Below are 22,086 nucleotides of genomic sequence, written 5' to 3'. Positions count from 1 at the left end.
CCAACATCACTCAGTCTGGCCCAAACCAGAGTTGCCAGTGGCAGGGCAACTCTAAATCAACACCTTTTCATTTGGAGTTTCTCTCTGTTTAAATTTTAATCTTGGCCTCATAAAAGAAACCATGATTTGTTTTCACATTCCATAGAATCTTAATGCTTATTGTGTGCTGTTACTGATTGACCGTCATGTAGGGGTCTTGGTGTGCCTTAGTTTCAATCTTCTGAAGTGTAATTATAACAGTCAAGATAGCATAGGTTATGCCATGGTGATAAACAACATGAATATCCTAGTGGTTTTCAAGATAAAAAGTTTATTTCTTTGTACACCATATATGCATTATAGGTAGAGAGGGCATGAAAAATAGCTGTCTTCAGAGGTAGACAAACACATTCAATTTCTAGCTCATCTTGGAAGCTTATGCACTAGAAAGCATGGTCTATTATTGTATATTAAGAAACTAAAATACAAATCACGAAACAAACTACTAGTGATGCTCCCTCCAATGATGCCTAAATTCTCATATATTGTTGATGGGAGCTTACACTGATGCAACCTTGTTTTGGAAGCAATTTGGTTATATGTGTAAAGAACTTTAGAAATAATCATCTCCTTTACTTTAGTGATTATTTTCCTGTACCTTTAAATAAATAAAAGGAGATTTTGACCTGTTCGGCTGATCTGTTTGTTTCAATGAAATAGCTAATTTTTTTTTTTTTTTTTGCAAAAATTGAGAAAATGTGTTTTAAATAGTATGATATAAATTTTGTTATGTAGAGTATATAAAATTCATTTGGGTGTCCCAGAGAACCCTCGGAGTAACAGACAGTTACTTATGGTAGGTTGTGCGATTATTCACAAATGTTCCCTGCCCTTCCCTTGGGGAGAATACATTCTGGCTCACTGACGCAGGCTTGGCCATGTGACTCACTCTGGTCAACAAACTGTACACAGAAGTGATGTGTGCCGCCTCTGGGCAGCAGCTTTAAGTCCTCTCTGCAATGCTGACAGGCTGTGGCCCAGAGTGAGGCTGTTCCATCAACCTGAGTAACCAGAGCTTCCTGTCAAGCTCCTAATCATAGCCTACAAAGCCTTCCACAAGGGATCTGGGCACCATCTATCTCCAAACCTACCTCTGAAGCTACTCTTTCACCACTCTCCAAACTCATCCAGTCTTTTTCTTTTTTTTCTTCTCTGAAGCCCTACTGGGAAAAAAGTTTTTAGTTAATATTTAAAATTGGAAAAGCAGAGAAAAAGTGTTTACATATATATCATGGATTATCGCATCTGCATTTCTATTTTAAGTGTAAGTGATTTAACTCTACTAATTCTACAACACATCTGGGACTACCAATTGTCAAAAAGCAATGAAACCTGCTTCAGAGAGTCTCTGATACAAAGGAAGCATCACAAATAACTAAAAAGCTTTTCCCAAGTCAGGTTTAAAAGTTTCCAAAGTTCAAGATAATGAAATTTTATTAAGTCAGCATGTTTAAAAGATGTGTCATAGGGGTTGAAAAAAAGGAGGAGGGATTAAAGTAAATACATATATAAACAAGTAACTTTTAATGTTGCTAGGACCAAAATCACCACTTGGGGATCTGTGTTAAGAGAGGAGAAATGAACACCTACCGGATCCAGTTAATTAAGAGGAGGGAGGAAAGGAAGTGGATAACCACACATGAAAACATAAATGGGGTGGGGGCGGGGAGCTGGAATCACCTATCCAGAACCCATAATCTAGTTGGTGATGAGATGAGGAAATCATACGATTCAGACACAAGGACAGGAAAATGATGTCACTTAGCAACTCCACAAGTGAACCTCCAGACTCTGGTTAAGGGGATATGATCACATACTCTGATCACAGAACTCAGGGACAGAGAGTATCGTCCCCACACAGTGCCCAGAGGGGAGGTGAGATTCACCCCTACTCTGGGACTAGGAAGCAAGAGCCCTGAGATGCACCCCTAAGGGGAATCAACAGCTCCGCAGGCCAGGCCTTAGCTAGGCCAAGAGCCGAGACAGCCCCAAAGTCCCCTAATTTCTGCCAGAGCTGCCTCTGCTCCCCGCACCCTCTTCCCCAACACACAGCCCCCCCTCCATGATAGAGCAGCTGCTCCCCATCCGGCTCTGGCCCCTCGCCAAAGCTAGCACTGGCGGACTGAGACTAGTGAAGCAGGGGGATGACATCTGAGGGAGGGGATTTGAGGCAGTTCCCCACCTTCCGGAGCTGGAGTGTATGATCTGTGCACTGTTGTGATAGTCTTCTCCTCATCCAGTCTCGCAGACCTTCTTGTTGCTCTAGAATTCTCCAAGCATGCGCCATGTCCATTAATCTTGCCTTCCCTCCCCATGGAGCAGTGTTTTTTCCTTCTTGTGTTTTCTGTCTCAACTCATATATGATCTTCATGGAGAGGAAGTTCTTCCCTGATTATAGATTTAATTGATCTAAATCAGGCCATTCCTCTGATTTATCTCCTTACCTTTTTTTTTTTTTTGTAATTTTTAAAGCTGTTGTTTTTATTATTTATTAAATGTGTTTACTCACTTATTGCCTCAGTCATTTACTGCTGTGTTCTCAATGCTTAGGAAAGTACCTGACGCATATCATCTATTCAATTAATATGTGCCAGTTAGGCTGGGTGTGGTGGCTCAAGCCTATAATCCTAGCACTCTGGGAGGCCAAGGCAGGAGGATGGCTTGAGGTCAGAAGTTCAAAACCAGCCTGAACAAGAGTGAGACCCTGTCTCTACCAAAACTAGAAAAAATTAGCCAGGTGTAGTGGTGCACATCTGTAGTCCCAACTACTCGGGAGGCTGAGGAAGGAGGATGGCTTGAGCCCAGAAGTTTGAGGTTACAGAGAGCTATGATGACACCACTGCACTCTACCCGGGGCTATGGAGTGAGACTTTGTCTCAAAAAAAAAGTGCAAGTTAAACTAACAAGTTTTATAGCTTAGATCACAGTAGTGTGTTAACTTGCTGCAGAAATTTTCATAAATATCAACAAGCAGAAAATGAATTAACTCCTTAAAATATATACTTAAGAACCACAGAGGAAGAACACACAGATATAATGATTACATTAGCATATCTGTCAAAATAGACATTTTGACTATTTCTTCCTGATATTATAAAAGAATGAAAATAAAATGCAAGTCATGTGGAGCAAAACAGAAAATCTGTGGCCAAGACTGAAGATTGGACACACATTGCTTAATAATGATCACCATGCCTAGTTCCTAACTTTTCATTAACTTGTTGGTAAAATGAAGATATACAGATTATTATAGAAATCTATGTTCGCTTCTTTGTATAGTGTCTTTCACTCAATAAATATTGGCTGTTTTATATTATTTTTAATAAATATGTTTAAATTGTGAGTATATAACACATTATCATTTAGAAATGGATTACCTAATCATAAATATTTTTCAAATACAAAATCTATTCAATAATAAAAAAGTAGGCATTACATTATTTATACACTTTAACTTAAAAAATGGCCATTATAAACTAAATTCTCTTTCCTCTTAAATATATGGAATCCATATAAGAAATTCCTATAGAATATTAGGTTTTAGTGGCATTTTTTAATGTATTGTCTTTGTATCACTGGAATATAAAAGTGTTTAATTTAAATTGAAACAGTTGCTAAAAAATGCATAAAAATATCACTTTACTTTCTTGCCTGTATAAAATCCAACTCTTGTAATTATCCAGTGTATCATCAAATCATGAATGTTAATTTGAAATACTCATGACCAGATGTTAAATACACTTTTGTTTTCATAATTTCAACAAGATATTGTTTAGTTTTTTCCTTGTTTTTTTAAACATACTGATTAGTTGCATAATACATTTTCTCCCCATAAAGCATACAAAGTTGGTTACAATAAAATCATTCATAATAAAAAAAGCAAAATATATTAAAAAATGAAATTTTAGTAGTGTGATGAGATGAAAACAGTAGAAAATGAAAAGAGGAGAAATTTGGGGATGAAAGTTTCTTTATCACGAGAAAATACTCATTTCACAGGAAATACTCATTTCAATCCCTTACAAATACCTACTTGTCCCTTATGTAGCCTGACTTTGTCATTTAAATAAAATACTATTATTACTAGGTGGGTTAAATTGTTTATGTCACCACTCCTTCCAATTAGAGAAATATTATAATAATTCTAGTTTCTTAACACCCTCACCATCTACACCCTCCTACATGAGGAAAAGAGAACTATATGCTAAATTTCCTCCTCAAAATTATAAAAAATTCTGAATAACTTGGAAGAAGGGAAAAGAAAGTCTTTAAGTTTTTCTTTAGAAAAGTAAATAGCCTTTATCAAAGAGTTTTCTAGTGCTCCCTCAAATCCACCCTCCACTTCTATGTTAGTAATAGAATGCCCAATACTTAGCTGGACACTTGGAGCCTAAGTCACCCTTTCATGGCTAGGTGTGGCCATGTAATTAAGTTATGGCCAAGGGAATATAAGTGGAAGAGCCATGCTTGGGTTTCTGGGATGTGTTAAATGAAGGGTGCATTTCCTTCCTTTTCCCTTTTCGGTTGTATGGAACACAGACTTGATGATGAGACTTCAAGCAGCCATTTTGTACATGAAATGGAGCTGAGCATTGGAAATAATTCAGTAACAAAATAAAAGATGTCTGAGTCCCTGGTGATTCCTGAAGCTACCATGCCAACTCTGGATTCTATCCCCAGATTGTTTTGATATGAAAGAGAAATGAAATTATTATTTTGAATCTTTTGTCAATTATAGCTAAACCTAATTCTAACTGATAAATCCATATCCATAGGATTTTCTTTTATATTAATAAACAACATACTTAATATCAGAATATTTAACATAGCAAACAAAAACAACAACAGCAAAAACCCACAAAGGTACAGATCTCTTTATCATACCACTGCACTTAGCTAATTTTTCTATTTTTAGTGGAGACGGAGTCTTGCTCTTACTCTGGCTGGTCTCGAACTCCTGACCTCAAGCAATCCTCCCACCTCAGCCTCCCAGAGTGCAAGGATTATACGCATGAGCCACTGCACACAGCAATAATTATTTTAAAACGCCTTTATGTGTACATTGTTCTAAATTTCATTTTATAGAAGGGAAAGCAAAATTATCAGAATCCGTGGTTCAGTGATAAACACCTATTTCCCCTGCAGTTAGTGAGCACACTAGACAGCACTTGGTGTGGACATTGAAGCCCTGAGGAAGAGGGACCAACATTGAGAACAATGTCTATAGGATTTTATATACAACGGTGTTCAAGCTCTAAGCAGGCTAAGCCCAACTAACAACTACAGAGCTGAAATCCTGTTGCTTCAGGGAAAGTAGGTCCTTTAAGGATATCCATCTATAATAAAAACAGATGAAACAGATCTAGGGCAGTGTTTTGTTCCCAGACAATAGGGCTGGTAGGAACTAAACAAGAAAAGCAGGACCCAGCCGGCCAGCTGGTTGGGATAAAGGCCAAGAGAAAGTTACAACTAGGGTCAAACTCAAAACCTAAGTAGGATTTAGAGAAGATGGTAGACGGAACTGCGTCACGAAGACAGAGCACTATGAAAATGTTATTGAGGCAAAAAACAAAGGAACAAACAAAAGCAAACAAATGCCAAAATAAAATGCATCAATATTCATTCGAGAAACTACCATGCTATCTCTTTGCCTGAAGCAAAGCTAACAAAGGGGAAGGGTGAGGGTGAGCTCTGAGGTCATCAAGAAGTTTGGGGTCTATATCCTGGCAGATGGAGAGCTCTAGAAGGACTGTCACTCAGGTTGCCTTTTTCACATGTGCCTTTTAAATAGATCATTCTAACAGTATGATGGCCTGAGGGAGAACCAATTTGGATTTAACCTTTTGGGACACTGCAGCAGTGAAGAGAAATAATGAGGATTTCAGCTCAGGCAAAGAGGCAAACAGGAAGAGGAATGATCACTTTCAAGGCATAATTAGGAAGCAAAATTAGAAGCACCTAGAGATATGACATGTGGAAAAGTGAGAGAAGAGGAACAGGATGAGCCAGGGCTCTTACAGCAATGACCAGGTCTCTAGTTTTGGTGGTTTTACAGACGATACTGCTCCAACTGGAACAGAAAATATTAAAGAAAACCCAGGTTTTGGGGAAATGACATGATCTGGGTTTGGAAGATATTATTTTAACATCCAGGTGGATAGATGTGCAGGAGTTTGTCTTCTGAGTGAACCTCAGAGCATTTTGGACTCCAAATACACTAAACTCTAGGCATGACACTCACTGTAAGATGGTCCAAAAAGTTCAGCTGACTAAAATCTGGGCCACATTATTATGATGGTAATAAACACAATGTTTTCCAGGTTGTTTTTACTGTCACATAAAACACAAAAGTGAAGGTAATGCAATTGTTCCTCACTGACCACATACTTAAGTGATCAGGATATCTCATTTGCCAACTCTCTCTTTTCCCCAAACAAGACTATTACATGAAGAAAGAGACTTCAGAGGGATCATTAGACTAAGGAGAGCTTTTCTAAAAAAAAAATGGTTTTAGACATGTGAACGTCGTGTTAGAAGTGTTAGAAGTATTCTAACTTAGACGTGTTAGAAGTATTCTTGAGAATACTCATGATATTCTATGGTACATAGAGACAGACAGAATTTGAAGAATCAAACGTATGAATTAAAGTTACTGAGAAATATGTAAATCAAGTGCATGATGTAGAGAACTATAAACACTGTTTAATAAGCCTTTAATCCCAATGAATAATTCTGTATGTTGAGAAATATAGAACTATAATTTCAAATTGGTCTATTAAGAACTTTTCTTCTCATAGGTTACACAACCATAGAATGCTCTTGGTCCTATATGAGTACATGAATGCAATTCTAAACTTGCAAACAAGGCCAATCTTCTAAAGCTACTTTACAAAATCAAATCATCTCTCTAGGTCAGGAACTCTTGCAGTTTTCTAAATTGGCAGAGTTATTTCCCCCGTGGTTGGAAAGAATGGACCTGCACTCATTATTCCATTTTATGCTACTGCTTGTTAGCTTGTCCTCTTACTTGATTTGCATTTCAACTCCATTTCTGCCAACGAATTCATCCCCCAGGTTTTCCTTGGAAAGGCTTCTCTTCCCAGTCAGGGATAGAGTCAGATCCCAAACTGAATTAGGGAAAGAAAACAAGTGAAAATCCACCTTGGCCCACGCCTTATGTAGGAGTTTGCTAGAACTGCACCTGAGATCTGTCTCTCTGCCAGGCCTTTTTCCTGATCCCTTTAAGCTGTGACGTAGATTGAGCCTCTCCTTTTCTCTGACAATATTTCAAATTTTTAAGTAATCAGTGTTTTTAATTCGTTAAAGGATCTTTTGAGATTTTGATTAAATTTTAACATGTACTTTATGATATCAGTTTAATAATAAGTAAAAATAAAACTAAAGTTTTGAATTAAAAATGGGGTAGATCTTGTTTCCAGGGCTGGCTTTGCCTCTAGCTCTGTGACCCTGGGCAAGTCATTATACTTTTCTGTTATCCTTTTATTCTTTGTAAAATAAACAGATGATTTTTAACATGCTTTTGGAGTTGGCAAAGTCTGTGAGTCCATGTAACATAATGCAAAACAACCCTATGCAAAAGATTATATTTTCCTTTGAAGGCATTTCTCTCTTTCATAAAACACCGTTCACTACCTGGAACAAAGGGCAAGAAACATTACTGCTTTACTTTGTTTCAGAATAAACTCTATTTATTAAATAATTTTTTTCCCATCAGGACCCCTTAGAATTCATGTTTCTTCACAGTTCTTACCATTTCTATCTCACACATCTCTTGCTTTTCTTTATAAAAAGCTATATCCCCTTCTACCTATTAAAAATAAGGAAATCTCCTCTGCTAAACTAGCCCTTACCTGCTAACTTTCAATTCCATGGTAATTAGCATTACAAGCAACTCATATTTTAGCCAGTTATGTTCAAAGATGAAGAGGACATATTCCTTTAGCTGATGTCTCACAGAGCTTTGGGTGTTACGCCTATGCCTGAAATGCAATTTGACCTCTGAATACCTTCTTGCTAATATCCTACACAGATGATGACAGCATTTTCTTGTTTAAACATTTTCTCCTCTTCTTATTTTTCTGGAAAATAATTAAGTCAAATGTTCAGTAGACAAAAGGGTCCAGTTGAATTAATATTGAAAATTTGCCCCAAATGTGTTCTTATAACAAATTATTTGAATACCTCCTGTTCTCTAAAATGGATAAAGTTATTGAACTTGCCTATATAAAGTTGTAATGATGATTAAATAAGATAAAACAGCCTGGCAAACAGTAAGCACTGAGTAAGTTTTATTATCTATTGCTATTAGATCATCTTCAAATATTAATATAATTAAAAACTTGTGATGATAAAACATTTGTCAGTTTCATGCTAGCAAAACAAACTTTTGTAATCCCATCTCTAAAATTGCCAGTGTTCTCACCATCTGAGTAAGTACATTATTTTCTTGATAATAAATGGACAGACATCTCTGAATCTACTAAGTGTGATAAGATTTTTGGGAATGTAGGAAGAAGGGACAAGATTTAAAAGATTAGGAACCTAGAAGAATTGAACAAAGAAAGAGGAAGAGAAAAGTAATTCTAAACTTTGTTAAATAATCAGTAATGTGATAATGAAAGTGTTCATAAAATAGAAAAAATAATATTTAAGTTGGCAGGATTTAAGATCATCATGATATTGAAAGATTAAGGGAAGATGAACTAAAAAGCTCAGTAAAATCTTGCTGTGTACTCCAGAAGCTATTTGTATTTCTCAGTTAATACTTTCATGGCCTTGTTTCCTGCCGGCCTCCCAGACTTGTCTGTCTTTATAGGAAGGGTAGAGACCAAGGTTTATTTATTCACTGTTGTATTCACAGTACCTAGCGTGATCATAGAAAGTTCTAAATAAATATGTACTGATTTAAAACAGAAGGTTATGACAGAAGCCTGTAGAAACCATGTTCCCCAAAACTACCACCAAGGAATTTAGAGATGTCATTATTTAAACATTAATAGTAAACAAAAGTTAAAGATTGTGAAGTGATGGTATTTTGGAATTGAATAGAAAAAAGGAAAACTACAAACAGTTAATTACTGCCACATTCATTTAAAAATGTTTATTTATCATGTAGTACCTAGCCTCACCCATGTTCTCGTATAGTTTACAATCTAGGACAGACAATATTAACATATATGCAAGTAACAATTTAATTAACTGAGGTAAGTGTTCTGAAAAAGAAGTGCGTCATCTTTTGAAATGTTTAAGTGGGTCAGAAGGTGGGTGGGGGGACAATTGGTGACATTTAAGCTGAATGATGAAGTAGGCATTAGTCAGGCAAAAACTGGTGGGTGGGGGGATAATTCCAGGCAGAAAGAATAGCAGATGCAAAGATTTTGAGGAAAAAAGAGCTTAGCATAATCTCAGAACCGAAAGAGTCCAATGCAATTGCAATATAGTGGGCAAAAGAAAAGGAGGTGAGTGATGAGTTGAGCCATCAGCGACAGTTCATTTATTGGCCAGCTGATGGGAAACCACTGAAGGATTTTAAGTAGGAGAATGGCCCAGAGTTACATTTTAAAATGTGTACTTAAGAAATTGATAGAAGAGGGAGTGAATGTAGAGAAACAAGTTTTGAGATTATTGCAGTAATAAAGGTAGAAAAAACTTGTGACATGGGCTAAAGAGAAGGTACACTGGAGATAGAGACATGTGAGAGATTCAAGATGTACTTAGAAGGTAAAATTGAGGTCTTGTTGATTCTTTGGATGTAGAAAGAAAGACACAAGTAGGTAAAAAATGACTTTCTGGACTCTGGTTCGAGCAAATAAGATGGATGTCCCTTTTATTGAGAAGAAGATTGAAGGGCAAGCAGGGATGGAGGTTCAGTGTTGGATGCATTCAGTTTAGATGCTGAGACCACATCCAAGCAGTGATGGCAAGTGGACCGATCAGCCTTTGCCTTTGCCTCCATCTGGCGCTTCAGTTTTTTCTCTTTGGCCTGCTTTGCTAAAGTGCCAGCCAACTTCAACTGTAAGTTATGGCAGTGGAAAGATTCTGAAGCATTTGAGAGTGAGAAGGGAATTGTAATATTTTAGAGCATAATTTTAATATATAGATAAAGCTTTGTTTTTCATTTTTGTTGGTTAAAGGTTACAAACCTTCAGTTATAAGATGAATAAGTACAGGAGACGTAATGTACAGCATAGTGACTATAGTTAATAATAATACACTGTATTTGTGAAATTATTTGAGAGTAGAAATAGTGTTCTCATCACACACACACACAAATGATAACTATATGATGTGATGGATATGTTCATCAGTTTGATTGTGGTAATTATTTCACATATATCAAACATCATGATACATATATCATATATCTACATATATCATATATATTATATATGATATATCATATATATCATATATAATATATCATATATACCCTATATCCTATATACATATATACATATAAACATATATCATATATATATACATATATCAAACATTTGATACATATATCAAACATCATGTTTTACACCTTAAATATATATAAATTGTATCTGTCAATCAAGCCTGAATAAAGCTGGAAAAAGATGACGTTGAAGGAAGTAACAGGTAAAAAAAGGAACAAAGATAATGAAAGAATAGAAATGGGACATTGCGATTGTGGAAGAACTGCATTCATGCTCTGTGCTTGTTAATTTTAGGATGACTCATTGTCTTTAGTTTATAAGTGGATTTGGGAAATACAAGTGATTGTGATTAAGGAGGAAAGAGACTAATAAAGAAGAATAATGCCTTAGATCTTTTTGTTGACCTTACTTCTAAGGAAATGTAAACGTCTGCAGAAAACTTATCCCAGCCCTCCTTTACTTTTTTTTACAAAATTTTTCTTTACTTTTTCTTCCCTCTTTCCTTTTATAATCCTTCTTCTTTTTCCTTAGTTCCCCACTTCTAATGCTAGAAAATTCAGCAGGTGAGGAGATATTCTAAGCACTAGTAAGATGAGGGAAAACAGGCTTTTTTAAAGCTTTGTGGTATTAAAATAGGACTAACTTCATATTTTTATGTAATCAATTTTACATTTATATTAAATCTTAGTGATAGGAAAGGTCTTGTAGATAGTACACATATGTCAAGAAAAATATGCCTAAACTCCTCCTGTCTGACTTTTACTTGAATTGAATAGAAAAAGAGTGAATAATGCAAAAGAAGATTGATCTGGGAAAATTTGTGGAACAGAAAGATTTACTGGAATATGTTTTTGTAGAGAAAAAAATTATTATAGATTATAAAAACAGAAGAAATCTCAAACCATGTAGTTATCCGTGACTCCCATTCAGAAAGTAAATATGTAAATCAAGTTTTCCGGGACTGCATTAAGCAGAAGAGTGCCTAAAGATGAAGTGACATACTGTGTCTGTAATTTTAAGGGGGTTCTATAATAAAGTAAATGTGAAGAACATGCCATGCCATGTTCCCTCATGGAGCTTCAAAATATACATGGACATTCAAAGGCTCTTAACTATTCTGCAGCAAAATGGCCTATATAAAGCTTCCCAGCATCTCCCAAACTTGCTCAAACCCTGAACATTTTGTTCTTCTCAGTACAGCTTTTAAGTGCCCTACAAAATGATATTCCACAAAAGACCAGTTTGGGTAAGGCTTGCCTAAGTCATTGGAGAAGTATTTCCTACTTTAGGAAATGTCCATCGTTAAAGATTTTATGAGTTTTCTTATTCATTCATGTATTCTGAAGCTTTCACAATTGGGAAGTAGTGCCTGATTCCTAAACTATCTGGCTGAAATGTCAATTTTAGTTTTCACAAATTCTTCCTTTCTTAACCAAAAGAACCGGAACATTTCCTCTCAGAATGATTCTTTGGACAAGCCAAAAAATATTAAATCATATTTTTACCTTCTCTTCTCTAGTCTGGAGATCTTTAATCACTTTTATCATTTCACAGAATCAACTTTCCACTTATTAAATCATTCATTATTTTTTTTTATAGGATGTAAAATCTTGTTTTAGAGCATAGTAATGTATTCTAAACTATGACTACATTTGGATTTTAATCTAAATATAAAAAGTCAGAAGTCTGAAAACTGAACAATATCTTTGTAAAGCTTTAAAAATATATGGAAAATTAATAGGAAAATTCATCTGCCTTTTGTCCACCTCATTTCATTGCAACATGCATTTCCATTAAGATAATTCATCAAATGAAAACCTTTTATTCATTAAGTAACAATATTGTGAAACTTCTCAAAGCATAGCAGATTGCATATTTGCACATAAGTAATGAGTAGAATATTGTTGACTAGGTATTTTCGCTATAATTTATATCATCCCTTCTATTTCAATGTTGTGACATCAACCCTTCATAGAAGAAACCTGGATGGGAAAATGTTCACCAGCATAATCTAAACTGTATTAGCTTGATAAAGTAAATCCATTTATCCATTAGCAAGCTAAAATCTAATTTTCCATTTTTATTTTGTAATAACCATATTTACAAATATAAATATATAAATTATCTAAAGTAAATAATTCCTATATTTTCCAGCTGCATGGTCTAGTGTATGAAATACAATAAACCATTTGCAAATAGCCCCATTTACTAATTCAAATCTAAATAATGCAATTAAATATTATACCCTAAAATTCTTAATCCTCAGGGATAGTTGCAAAATTTTTATAAGAATTACAGATCTCTTATTAACATTGATAAGCCTTCAAAAAGAGGGAGAGTTATAGAGCATTAATAATTATAATATATATTAGATACCATTATGTGTGAAGCATTGTGCAAAATAAAGAATGTACAAATATTGAAATAAGATAATGCTGATGTCTCATAGAAGCTCAAACTGATTGGAGGTGATAGCACATTACAAATAAAGCAGAATTCAACATAACTAATCTAATGCAGTCATGGGCAGACTATTGTAATAAGTGAAAAGGAAGCATAAACAACCACTGCAGCAGGCTAAGGAAGTGATGACTTTTGGATAGGGATGTTGACTATACAGTCACAAAGAAAATTATGTGACATCGGAAGGTTTTTAAGTGTTGAAGATAAGTTTGATATTCACAGGGACTATTTGAACACAGACATGGAGTTTCAATGTGAACACATGTTCAAAAATGATGAAAATAAAATAATGGGCATTTAGGAGTATTTGGAGTAGATGAGACTTCAAGGTTAATTTGAAATGAGATTGATAAGACATTTTTTTTTAATTTCAAGAAAATATGAGAGAACAAACATTTTAGTTGCATTTTATATCTTTGCCTCTCCCTAGCAAGGATTAGAGATATGCCCCTCCCCTCCACAATGCTCACTGCATCCCTCAGATGTGGGTCTGACCCCCCAACCCCCGAATCCCTGGTGAACGCCACCACCATTTGAACACCATGGTGTTAATCAGTCAGTACCATTTTATATATAAAGACATCTACACCCGAATATGGCAGCACAATTCAGTATTGCAAGTTCGTGGAAAAAACCCAAGTGCCCATCAATTCATGAGTGGATTATTAAAATTTGGTATATGCATACAATGGAATATTACTCAATTTTAAGAAACGACAGTGAGCTAACACTGCTTATATTATCCTGGATTGAGCTTGAGCCCATTATCCGAAGTGAGGTGATAAGTCTTTTCGTTTTTGTTGGTGTGTTTTTTTTATTATGTTGTTTACTTTTTGAAGCATAAATACACATATAATCTATAATCCCATATTTCTTTTGAATTGTTTAACATATTGACTGCCATGTGAGTTGTATTTAACTCAGGCTAGTTTTGAGCCCAGGACTACATGAATTAAAACCCTGAAGTTGGTTTGTGATAATCTTACTTGATGTTCTTATTGGTAAATTAATATTGACAATTTAATTTCTAAAAAAGTAGATTCCATTGCATATAACTCCCACACAGAAAACAATAATAAATAACAAATTAGAAAGTTTGTTTTAATAAAACACCATGGCCCCAGGGAATAATTTTTTTCTAGTGTGGCAGTCAATGGGTTAAAGTAAAAGTGAGGTTTTTTTCCTTTGTTGGTAATTTCTGTCTTGTTTAGATGTGCTTTAGGCAATAATATATTCTTCATCATACTGCAAACTCTGCCCCAGTTACTATAAATATTCCTTTTATGTTGAAATTACTTTTAAATTTCAACTTTCCTAAAAAACATATGCAGTTCTGATATTTGTAAATGTAAGGGATAAAAGAAAAATATAGGCTGTCTAGAATAAAACTGCTAATGTGAATTTTACATGAAAAGTTTGTAATTCAATGGAAGTGCTTTTAGGATTGTATAGGTTAAGGATAGTACTTGTGTAGGAGAATAATACAATAGAATGAGTATAGAAATCCTGGACTAGAGGAAATGAAGACCAAGTTGAGTAGAGGAAATGAAGACTAGAGGAAATGAAGACCAAGTTGATTTTACTCAAGATATTGTCAAATGGTGGCTAATTAGGGCATCACAATTTATAGGATTAAATAAATAAACTATATTGAGAAACCAACATAAATATTTTCCTAATGTTAATGATCAGGCCCAGATATTTAAACAGCTTGCTCCCTATTTTATTGAGGACCCTGTTCAAATACCATCTCTTAAAGAGGCTTTCTAGACTATTCTACTTAAAATAGCAGCAAATAACTTTAGAATGGAATGGAATTCAAGAAAATAGAGAAAAAAATAAAAATTTAGAAAAACAAACAATATATATTTGAAATACTCTACCATCATCATAACTGAATAAGTACATATCCTGCTTTAATCATAATCTTTAAAAAGTTCAGATATTGTAATATGGGCTACAGAGTTAGACACATTAATCACCACTTCAGATCACTATCTATCTATGCCAGAAAAATTAGTAGAGCAACCTTTCATGGAGGAGAGGCAGTAGAAAAAAATTTGAAATCATCAATGTTGTTATAAAGCTCTCCTTGGTTAAATCATCGATGATTAGTTCTTCCAATTTGAATCAAATTAATCCATTTGATTTGTATTTATTCTGAATTTAATGCATATTTTAAAGAGATACCCCAAAGTGATTGATTAAATAATTTAAAATCACCTTTGTAATATATAGCGATATGACAAAGGAAATTAGGTGATAATTTGTGACCCTTTGTATATGTTGGCAAATTATAGCATAGCACCGTTTTGGCAAATATGAAGAATAACTAGATAATATTTTGCAGTGGGAGAAACTGAAGTGCACAGAGATTAATGGTTTACTGAAGACCACTTATATTTCCATGAAGTTGGAATAAAAGAATAAGTTTTGTCTTAGTTCTATAAACAAATTATATAGTTCTTGCAATAAGTATGTATAATTTATGTCAATGACATTACTGTTGTTGCTGATTTCTGCATTCCTAGGACAGATACAATCATGCCCATGTAAATAATTATAACAGAGAAGAGAAACATTTTGATAAAATATTTTATTATTATTATTAAGAATAATAATATAATCACGGTTATAAAAATAACAACTTTATTAACTACAGAGACTTATAATACAAGTCATAACCACAGTGTTCCCTTTTTTGGGTAAGCATCCAGCTATACCACTCAATAGGCAGCTTATCAATTTCCTATTTACACACTAAGCAGTCATAACGTCCACAGTATTTCATTTTCAGTTTCCTAAAGATAGAAACTTTCTGTGCAAATGGAAATGAACCTACTTAAAAGTTACACTGTCAAGATTTATATGACCCAGAAAATCTTAACTTTTTTTGTATTAGTAAATTCTTAGTTTTAAATTCAGTTGAATGTTGAAAGATAACTTCTTTTTGGATTTTATCTTGAAAGGTAATTTATTTAAAAAATTGTTTATTTAAAAAAGACAAAGACTATGTCTTTTTTACTCTGATTTTATTTATCGAATGAATTTGTAAATATTGGATATAATTAATTGAAAACAGTTATTTTTGAATCTCAATAAATCAATTTGAGAGTTCTTAGTATGAGACCTTATTAAAATTCTTTACCTCATGATCTCTATATTGCAGAACCAGTATTTCTCTTTTTAAAAAATGTTTAGAAACAACAAGAAAATGCCTGACAGCAATTTCCTACTTCTTGACAGTGTTCTTTTCAAGAGAATGTTGTGGCTATAACATTCACTTTGTACAGTACCATTGGTACCAACAAGAAATATTCACAGGAATAAGTGAAATACAATTTTGCTATCACATGCCATTATTGTTATTTTTCTTGCCTTCCAGTGTCTCACATTTCCCATGGTTTGAAACACTGAGATAGCAAGCAAGAGCTTGTTAATACTAGAGATTGACTCGATATAAACCCATTTACTGAGGACCTGCCCACAGCCAATAGGTAAAATCATTACACATTTTACAATAAAATTAAAGAAGTATACAAAAGGATTATTATCCCTTCTGCACGGCAGAGGCATTATGACAAATATTTTAATTTTACATTTCAATTCCTGGTAGACATCAGAAAATGTCTATAATTATAACAGCATATAACCATTATTCAAACAGCCAAAACAAAAATAGCATTGAGAACTTCTGATTTAAAAGGTCCTTTTGTCCATGACACAAAATAAAATGGATTATTGGATAAATTAGACTTTTAAATTTTTTTGTAGTTTATTCAGAAAAGAACACCCAGTAAATCATCTTTCACCAGAAAATAATGACACGATTGCGCCCTGTCCTACTACCTAAAATAACATGGATCTTATTCATGTAGCTTTCATTGTCAATTCCACCATTTTCTTCTATCACAAAAAAAAACTTCCCAAAGAAGAATTACTTTGTGCACCATGTTTGATTTATTGGTGGTGGTGTTAACTCCTTAATAAAAACAAAAACACTGTGTTCAAAATGTCTACAAAGTTAGCTGCATCTGGTATTTAGGTAATCTTATCTCTCCTTCCATGAAAATTTAAAGGAAAAGACATGGAAGTATTTTTAAAATGTATTTAAAAGTATTACAATTTTTATGAAAGTTTTACAAATATCATTAATATGTGATAATAAAATTTGGCTGGTTCCGCAAGAAGAAACTCTGAAAAATATTTAATATTTTGGCAATATGCCTTGGGAATTGTTATGTGTTTTCATGAAAATGGCATCTTATATAAGGGAAAGAAAACACAATCTGATTAAGATGATATGGACTGGCAACTAGTTGGATCTCTTTTGTTTTCTACTGTAAGTTTCTTGATACCAGCCAGTATCTTATTACAAAAAAAAAAGGCACAATTTGTAAAAACATTTCTGGATTTGGTGCCCTACACTCCTTGGACTAAGCTCTCCAAGTAGACCTAAGACCACTTTACTCCAGATTGAACAATATCCTAGAGAGCTTTTAGGGCATTGTTTTGAGACTTGGCCTTAATAAAGACCATTCAAGAGAACCAAGTCAGAGAAATGGGAATACTGGATTCAAAGCATTCAAATAATTATTTTTAAAGATGTTTTGTACAGTAAGATTTTGTGAAAATTCAAAGCTTTTCCTATTACTCTTTGTTAACCCATTTCTCAGCAAATATATGCTCTTTAGCTAAGTATGACAAATACAACAATAAATACAATGATTTAGCTGTTATTATACAGAATACAAAATTTAAGTGAATATTGATTACCAATGGCATTAGGAAGATCTTATAAAATGAAGTAAGAAAAAAATGAATATATCTTGATAAAATATCTGATTCAGCAGATGCAACTCTACTTTTAAAAAAATAATTGAATAAAGAGATTAGATAAGCTGATTCTTTTCCTTTTCTTTTACAACTTTTCTTTTATTTGAATAAATGTTTATTAGGCTAAAAGGCTTCCAGGTTGAGAAAAGTATTTTCATTTTTTCTCCGATATATACTTTAATGCATGATTTGATGAAGGGCTATTTACAAAACTCTGAAGACATGGAAATTTTCCTCTTAAATATTTTTAAAAATTTAAAGAGAGAGTGGGCTAGAAACCAATTACAGCAGTAAGTCTTAAAATTAGCCTCTGTAACTACATTTTTATTGACTAAAACACTTTTAAACTTTTTCAATTAGACACTTATCTGAAAATTTAAGAAATGCTTTAAGAAAATAGATCTGCAAATACCTTGCATAAATACGTGGCACTAAATTTGGAAGAAAGAAATAACACAAATAGACCCATTATTCTCTTTCCTTTAAGACGTAGAAACTACATGAAATAAGTAGGACAATAAATACATGTGAACACCTAAATTAGGTGTTATTTAACTCTGTAGGTCATGACAACACCTGAAATGCCAAACAATGAAGGTCATCTGCAGATTATGTACAAAAGATGAGCTAGTCATTTCAATGTTGTATCTTTCTGACATATTTCTATTTAGAAATTTAGAAATTTCTATTTTTAGAATTTTCTATTAGAAATTTCTATTTTTTTGAGGAAAATCTATAGGTACACACTCCCAAAATATTTAGTGGTTACATTAGGTACACCACAATTTAAACTGTAGCACATGCGCATGTATACTCAGGCATGAGTACATGATTAAGTGTTTTTGTAAAAGTGTGTTTGTGTACCAGTATTGCAGGATACACAGTGAGGAGAAATGAATGAACCATAACATATATGGCATATAAAATGTAATATAATTTAATACAGAGTTACAATTTAAGGACCTAAGGTGTAATTGTTTTGGTGAGGTTAAAGTTACATTTAACTTATGGTTTATTCATCATTAAGAAACTAACCTTGGAAAGCAGCGCGTGGAGAGATTAATTGATCTTTTCTATTAAATCTTTTATCATCCAGAAATTATACCTTTGCATTTTTTAATCCATTCAAGTATCTTCAGGAAATATGTTACTACACTTGCATGTACCTTAACTCATTTCAACATTTACAAAATAACACTGACAAACAAAACAACAGAAAACACCCACAAATATTAATGAGTATTTTAACAAACATGACTCTCAAGTAGTTGTCTTAGGATTGTTTTAAGTGACATTTTAATTCCACATTCTCTGAAATCTTCATGTAAAAGAGAGCTGTATTGATGGATGCTTCAGACACACTTACTTCAGCTATGACTGTTGTACCTTATATGTTAAAATAATTTTGTGTATCCATTTTGCATAATATGCTACCCGGACAAAAATACCGGGACGATTTGGAATGGCACATCCACGACCAGGAACAATGACACCAAGAACCAATCTCATTTTATGCTGTTCACAAACAAGTGGGCCACCATAATCCCCCTAGGAAGAAGACATACAACAACAACAAAGTATTATTAGACATAAAAAATAATAACAACAATATTATCCTATAAAGATTTGCATCTCAGAGATACATATACACACAAAAAGGAATAACTAGAACTGAAATATGAAGATGTAAAAATTGGTGCACCATTGTTTGTCTTTGTATTTAATTAGTCAAGTAAGACTAAGGTAAGCACAAAGTTTAAAGTGTTCTATCATATGTAATACTCACTTAAGAATGACTTGCCTTTTCAAAAATATTTACTCACCTTTTAAAGTGTGCTTTGCCTTTATTGAATTCAAATTAACACATAACCATAATACCTCCTTAATAAGGTATAATTTATATTTATTTTGATCATATAATGTTCAATATATTTTATATATAGAAAATTTGAAAAATGTAGAAAAATACAAGTAACAAAACACCCTTGTAATCATATAGTTTTAATGATTAAATTGCATTAAATTTTCTCTTATTTCTAAAGCTTTTTTTCATTTTACCAACCCTGCCCAAGATGATCTTAATATGTTAAATAAAAGACTTGTAGTTTGCCGGGCGCCGTGGCTCACGCCTGTAGTCCTAGCTCTTTGGGAGGCCGAGGAGGGCGGATTGCTCGAGTTCAGGAGTTCGAAACCAGCCTGAGCAAGAGCGAGACCCCGTCTCTACTATAAAAATGGAAAGAAATTAATTGGCCAACTAAAAATATATACAAAAAATCAGCTAGGCATGGTAGTGCATGTCTGTAGTCCCAGCTACTTGGGAGGCTGAGGCAGGAAGATCGCTTGAGCCCAGGAGTTTGAAGTTACTGTGAGCTAGGCTGACGCCACAGCACTCACTCTAGCCTGGGCAAATTGAGACTCTGTCTCAAAAAAAAAAAAAAAAAACTGTAGTTAATAAAATAATTCTATTTATTATTTGGGAATTGCTCTTCCAGGCCAAGAATGTTCCTCCACTTACTGCTAGCATTAGCAGTTAATATAGTTATATTCATATTTTATATCCTCCTTCCTAGAGGGTAGCCTATGATTTCATGGCATTTCTTCTATAGCAACCTTGTCATATCACCAAATAAAGATAAAGAGAGGAATAGAAAGATTGATAGATTGATTTCTGTGTGTAAGTATGCACACAGAACGCATATATTCATATATAGTTTATTTACCTATAAATAAATATAAAATAAATAATAAATAGAATATATTATAGATAACATACAAATGTATAATAAATAAAAATGGTATACATATTGTTATATATAACCATTACTATTATAACCATACTACATCCCTTTCATGTACCAGATAGGCTACTAAGGATGCAGCGAATGGCTTTTGATGTCATTATATGAAGAAGAGTGTTTAGGACTATCTTAATTTTCCCCCAGCAGCAAATAAAACTAGGTGAAATAAAACTAAACATTGCAAAATTTACTTTTGTGATACACATGGAAAAAAGATAGTCATTGACACTCTATGATGGAGAAAAACCAAGGTGAGGGTGAAGTAGAAAATCAAACAGTAAGAAAAAATAGTTTATTATAAGAGACTTTGCATAAACTATGCCACATAGGTAATAAAACTGATTTTTGAACAAATGCACCAAGGATTACTGACATGATTCTTCAACGTGATTCACTTTGGAGACTTGCACTAAATGTGATATTATTGCTATTTTACAAACATTTGGCAGATTTCTTTTTGAAATTTCTTTCCGTGGTTACATTACCTTGATTTAAATGTCAGTGATATATATTTAAAAAAACATTCTGGAGGATAAATGCATTTTTGACAATTGGTAGTTGAAGTTAAGTCTTATCAATAAGAATAAAAGTAACAAATATGGAATTTGAGGAATATATACTTCAATGCTAAAGTATGTAAATGAAGAATGTGTCATTGATAAACCAGATTAAAGGCTTTTCTTGAAAAGTAGTTGTCAAACCATTTTTAGTAATGGCAATAAGGCTGAGCTAAGTACATAATTTCCAAGACAATCTCTAAGATTAGGCCTCACTCAAACTTCTCAAACTTCTGTGCTCAAGGGGCTCCAATTGCTTTTAGAAAAAAATACACATTTATTTATTTCTCCTAATAAATTTTCCCTTGTGGTAATGAACATGGTAATTCTGATTACTGGAAAGATACCAAATTTGAAACTGGTTATAAACACATAATCTATTTCTAACTATATCATTTTAAAGCAGTTCTAAAAATACTAACTTAGTAATCATTTTGTCTTCTTTCCAGGAATAAAATCTCAGAGCAAGGTATAGAACACATGCATTTCAATACATATTATGCTCCATACTTAGGTCATGCATGTTCCTACATATCAAAGAACACTTGACTATTATTAAACTCATTTCATGCTTTGCTACACATAGTATCCCATAATCCCACAGCTCCAAGGCTTGGAGAACACATTCAAAGTATATCTAAAATAATAGTTTAACAGTCTGTCTATGTAAACTATTGATAGGAACACTGCCAAGTTGAAGTAACGGTTGCCTAACAAATGAAAATAACCAAGCTCTTAAAGTCACAAACTTTGACCTTGAGGTTTTAAAAAATGGAATGTGTTTAAATACACAAACCCACACACACACACACACACACACACACACACACACACACACACAGACCAGCTTACCCAAAAACAGATTTAAAAGTTTAAAGCCAGGCATGTATCTCTTAATAATATTTTAATGGAGTTCATTTATGGAGAATTTGGGAAGATCAGATAAATTTAGAAAAACATCAGAAAAATGCA

At 33.5% G+C, this 22,086-nt stretch overlaps 1 protein-coding gene across 3 annotated transcripts in view; it reads right to left on the bottom strand.

Moving 5' to 3' along the window:
- Positions 1-15,504: 15,504 nt before the first annotated feature.
- Positions 15,505-22,086, bottom strand: part of HGF (hepatocyte growth factor) — a 73,254-nt gene continuing 66,672 nt past the window's right edge. For all 3 annotated transcript variants that reach the window (XM_012779509.3, XM_012779506.3, XM_012779508.2), the window contains one exon: positions 15,505-19,307. In XM_012779509.3, the coding sequence (XP_012634963.1) occupies positions 19,131-19,307 (177 nt within the window). In that variant the 3' untranslated portion in view covers positions 15,505-19,130. The remainder of the gene's footprint in view (positions 19,308-22,086) is intronic.

This window comes from Microcebus murinus, chromosome 9 (assembly GCF_040939455.1).
Source record: "Microcebus murinus isolate Inina chromosome 9, M.murinus_Inina_mat1.0, whole genome shotgun sequence".
In the NCBI taxonomy this organism is placed as follows: domain Eukaryota; kingdom Metazoa; phylum Chordata; class Mammalia; order Primates; family Cheirogaleidae; genus Microcebus; species Microcebus murinus.
The sequence above is the reverse complement of the archived record's forward strand: the minus strand, read 5'-3'. Positions and strand labels throughout refer to the sequence as shown.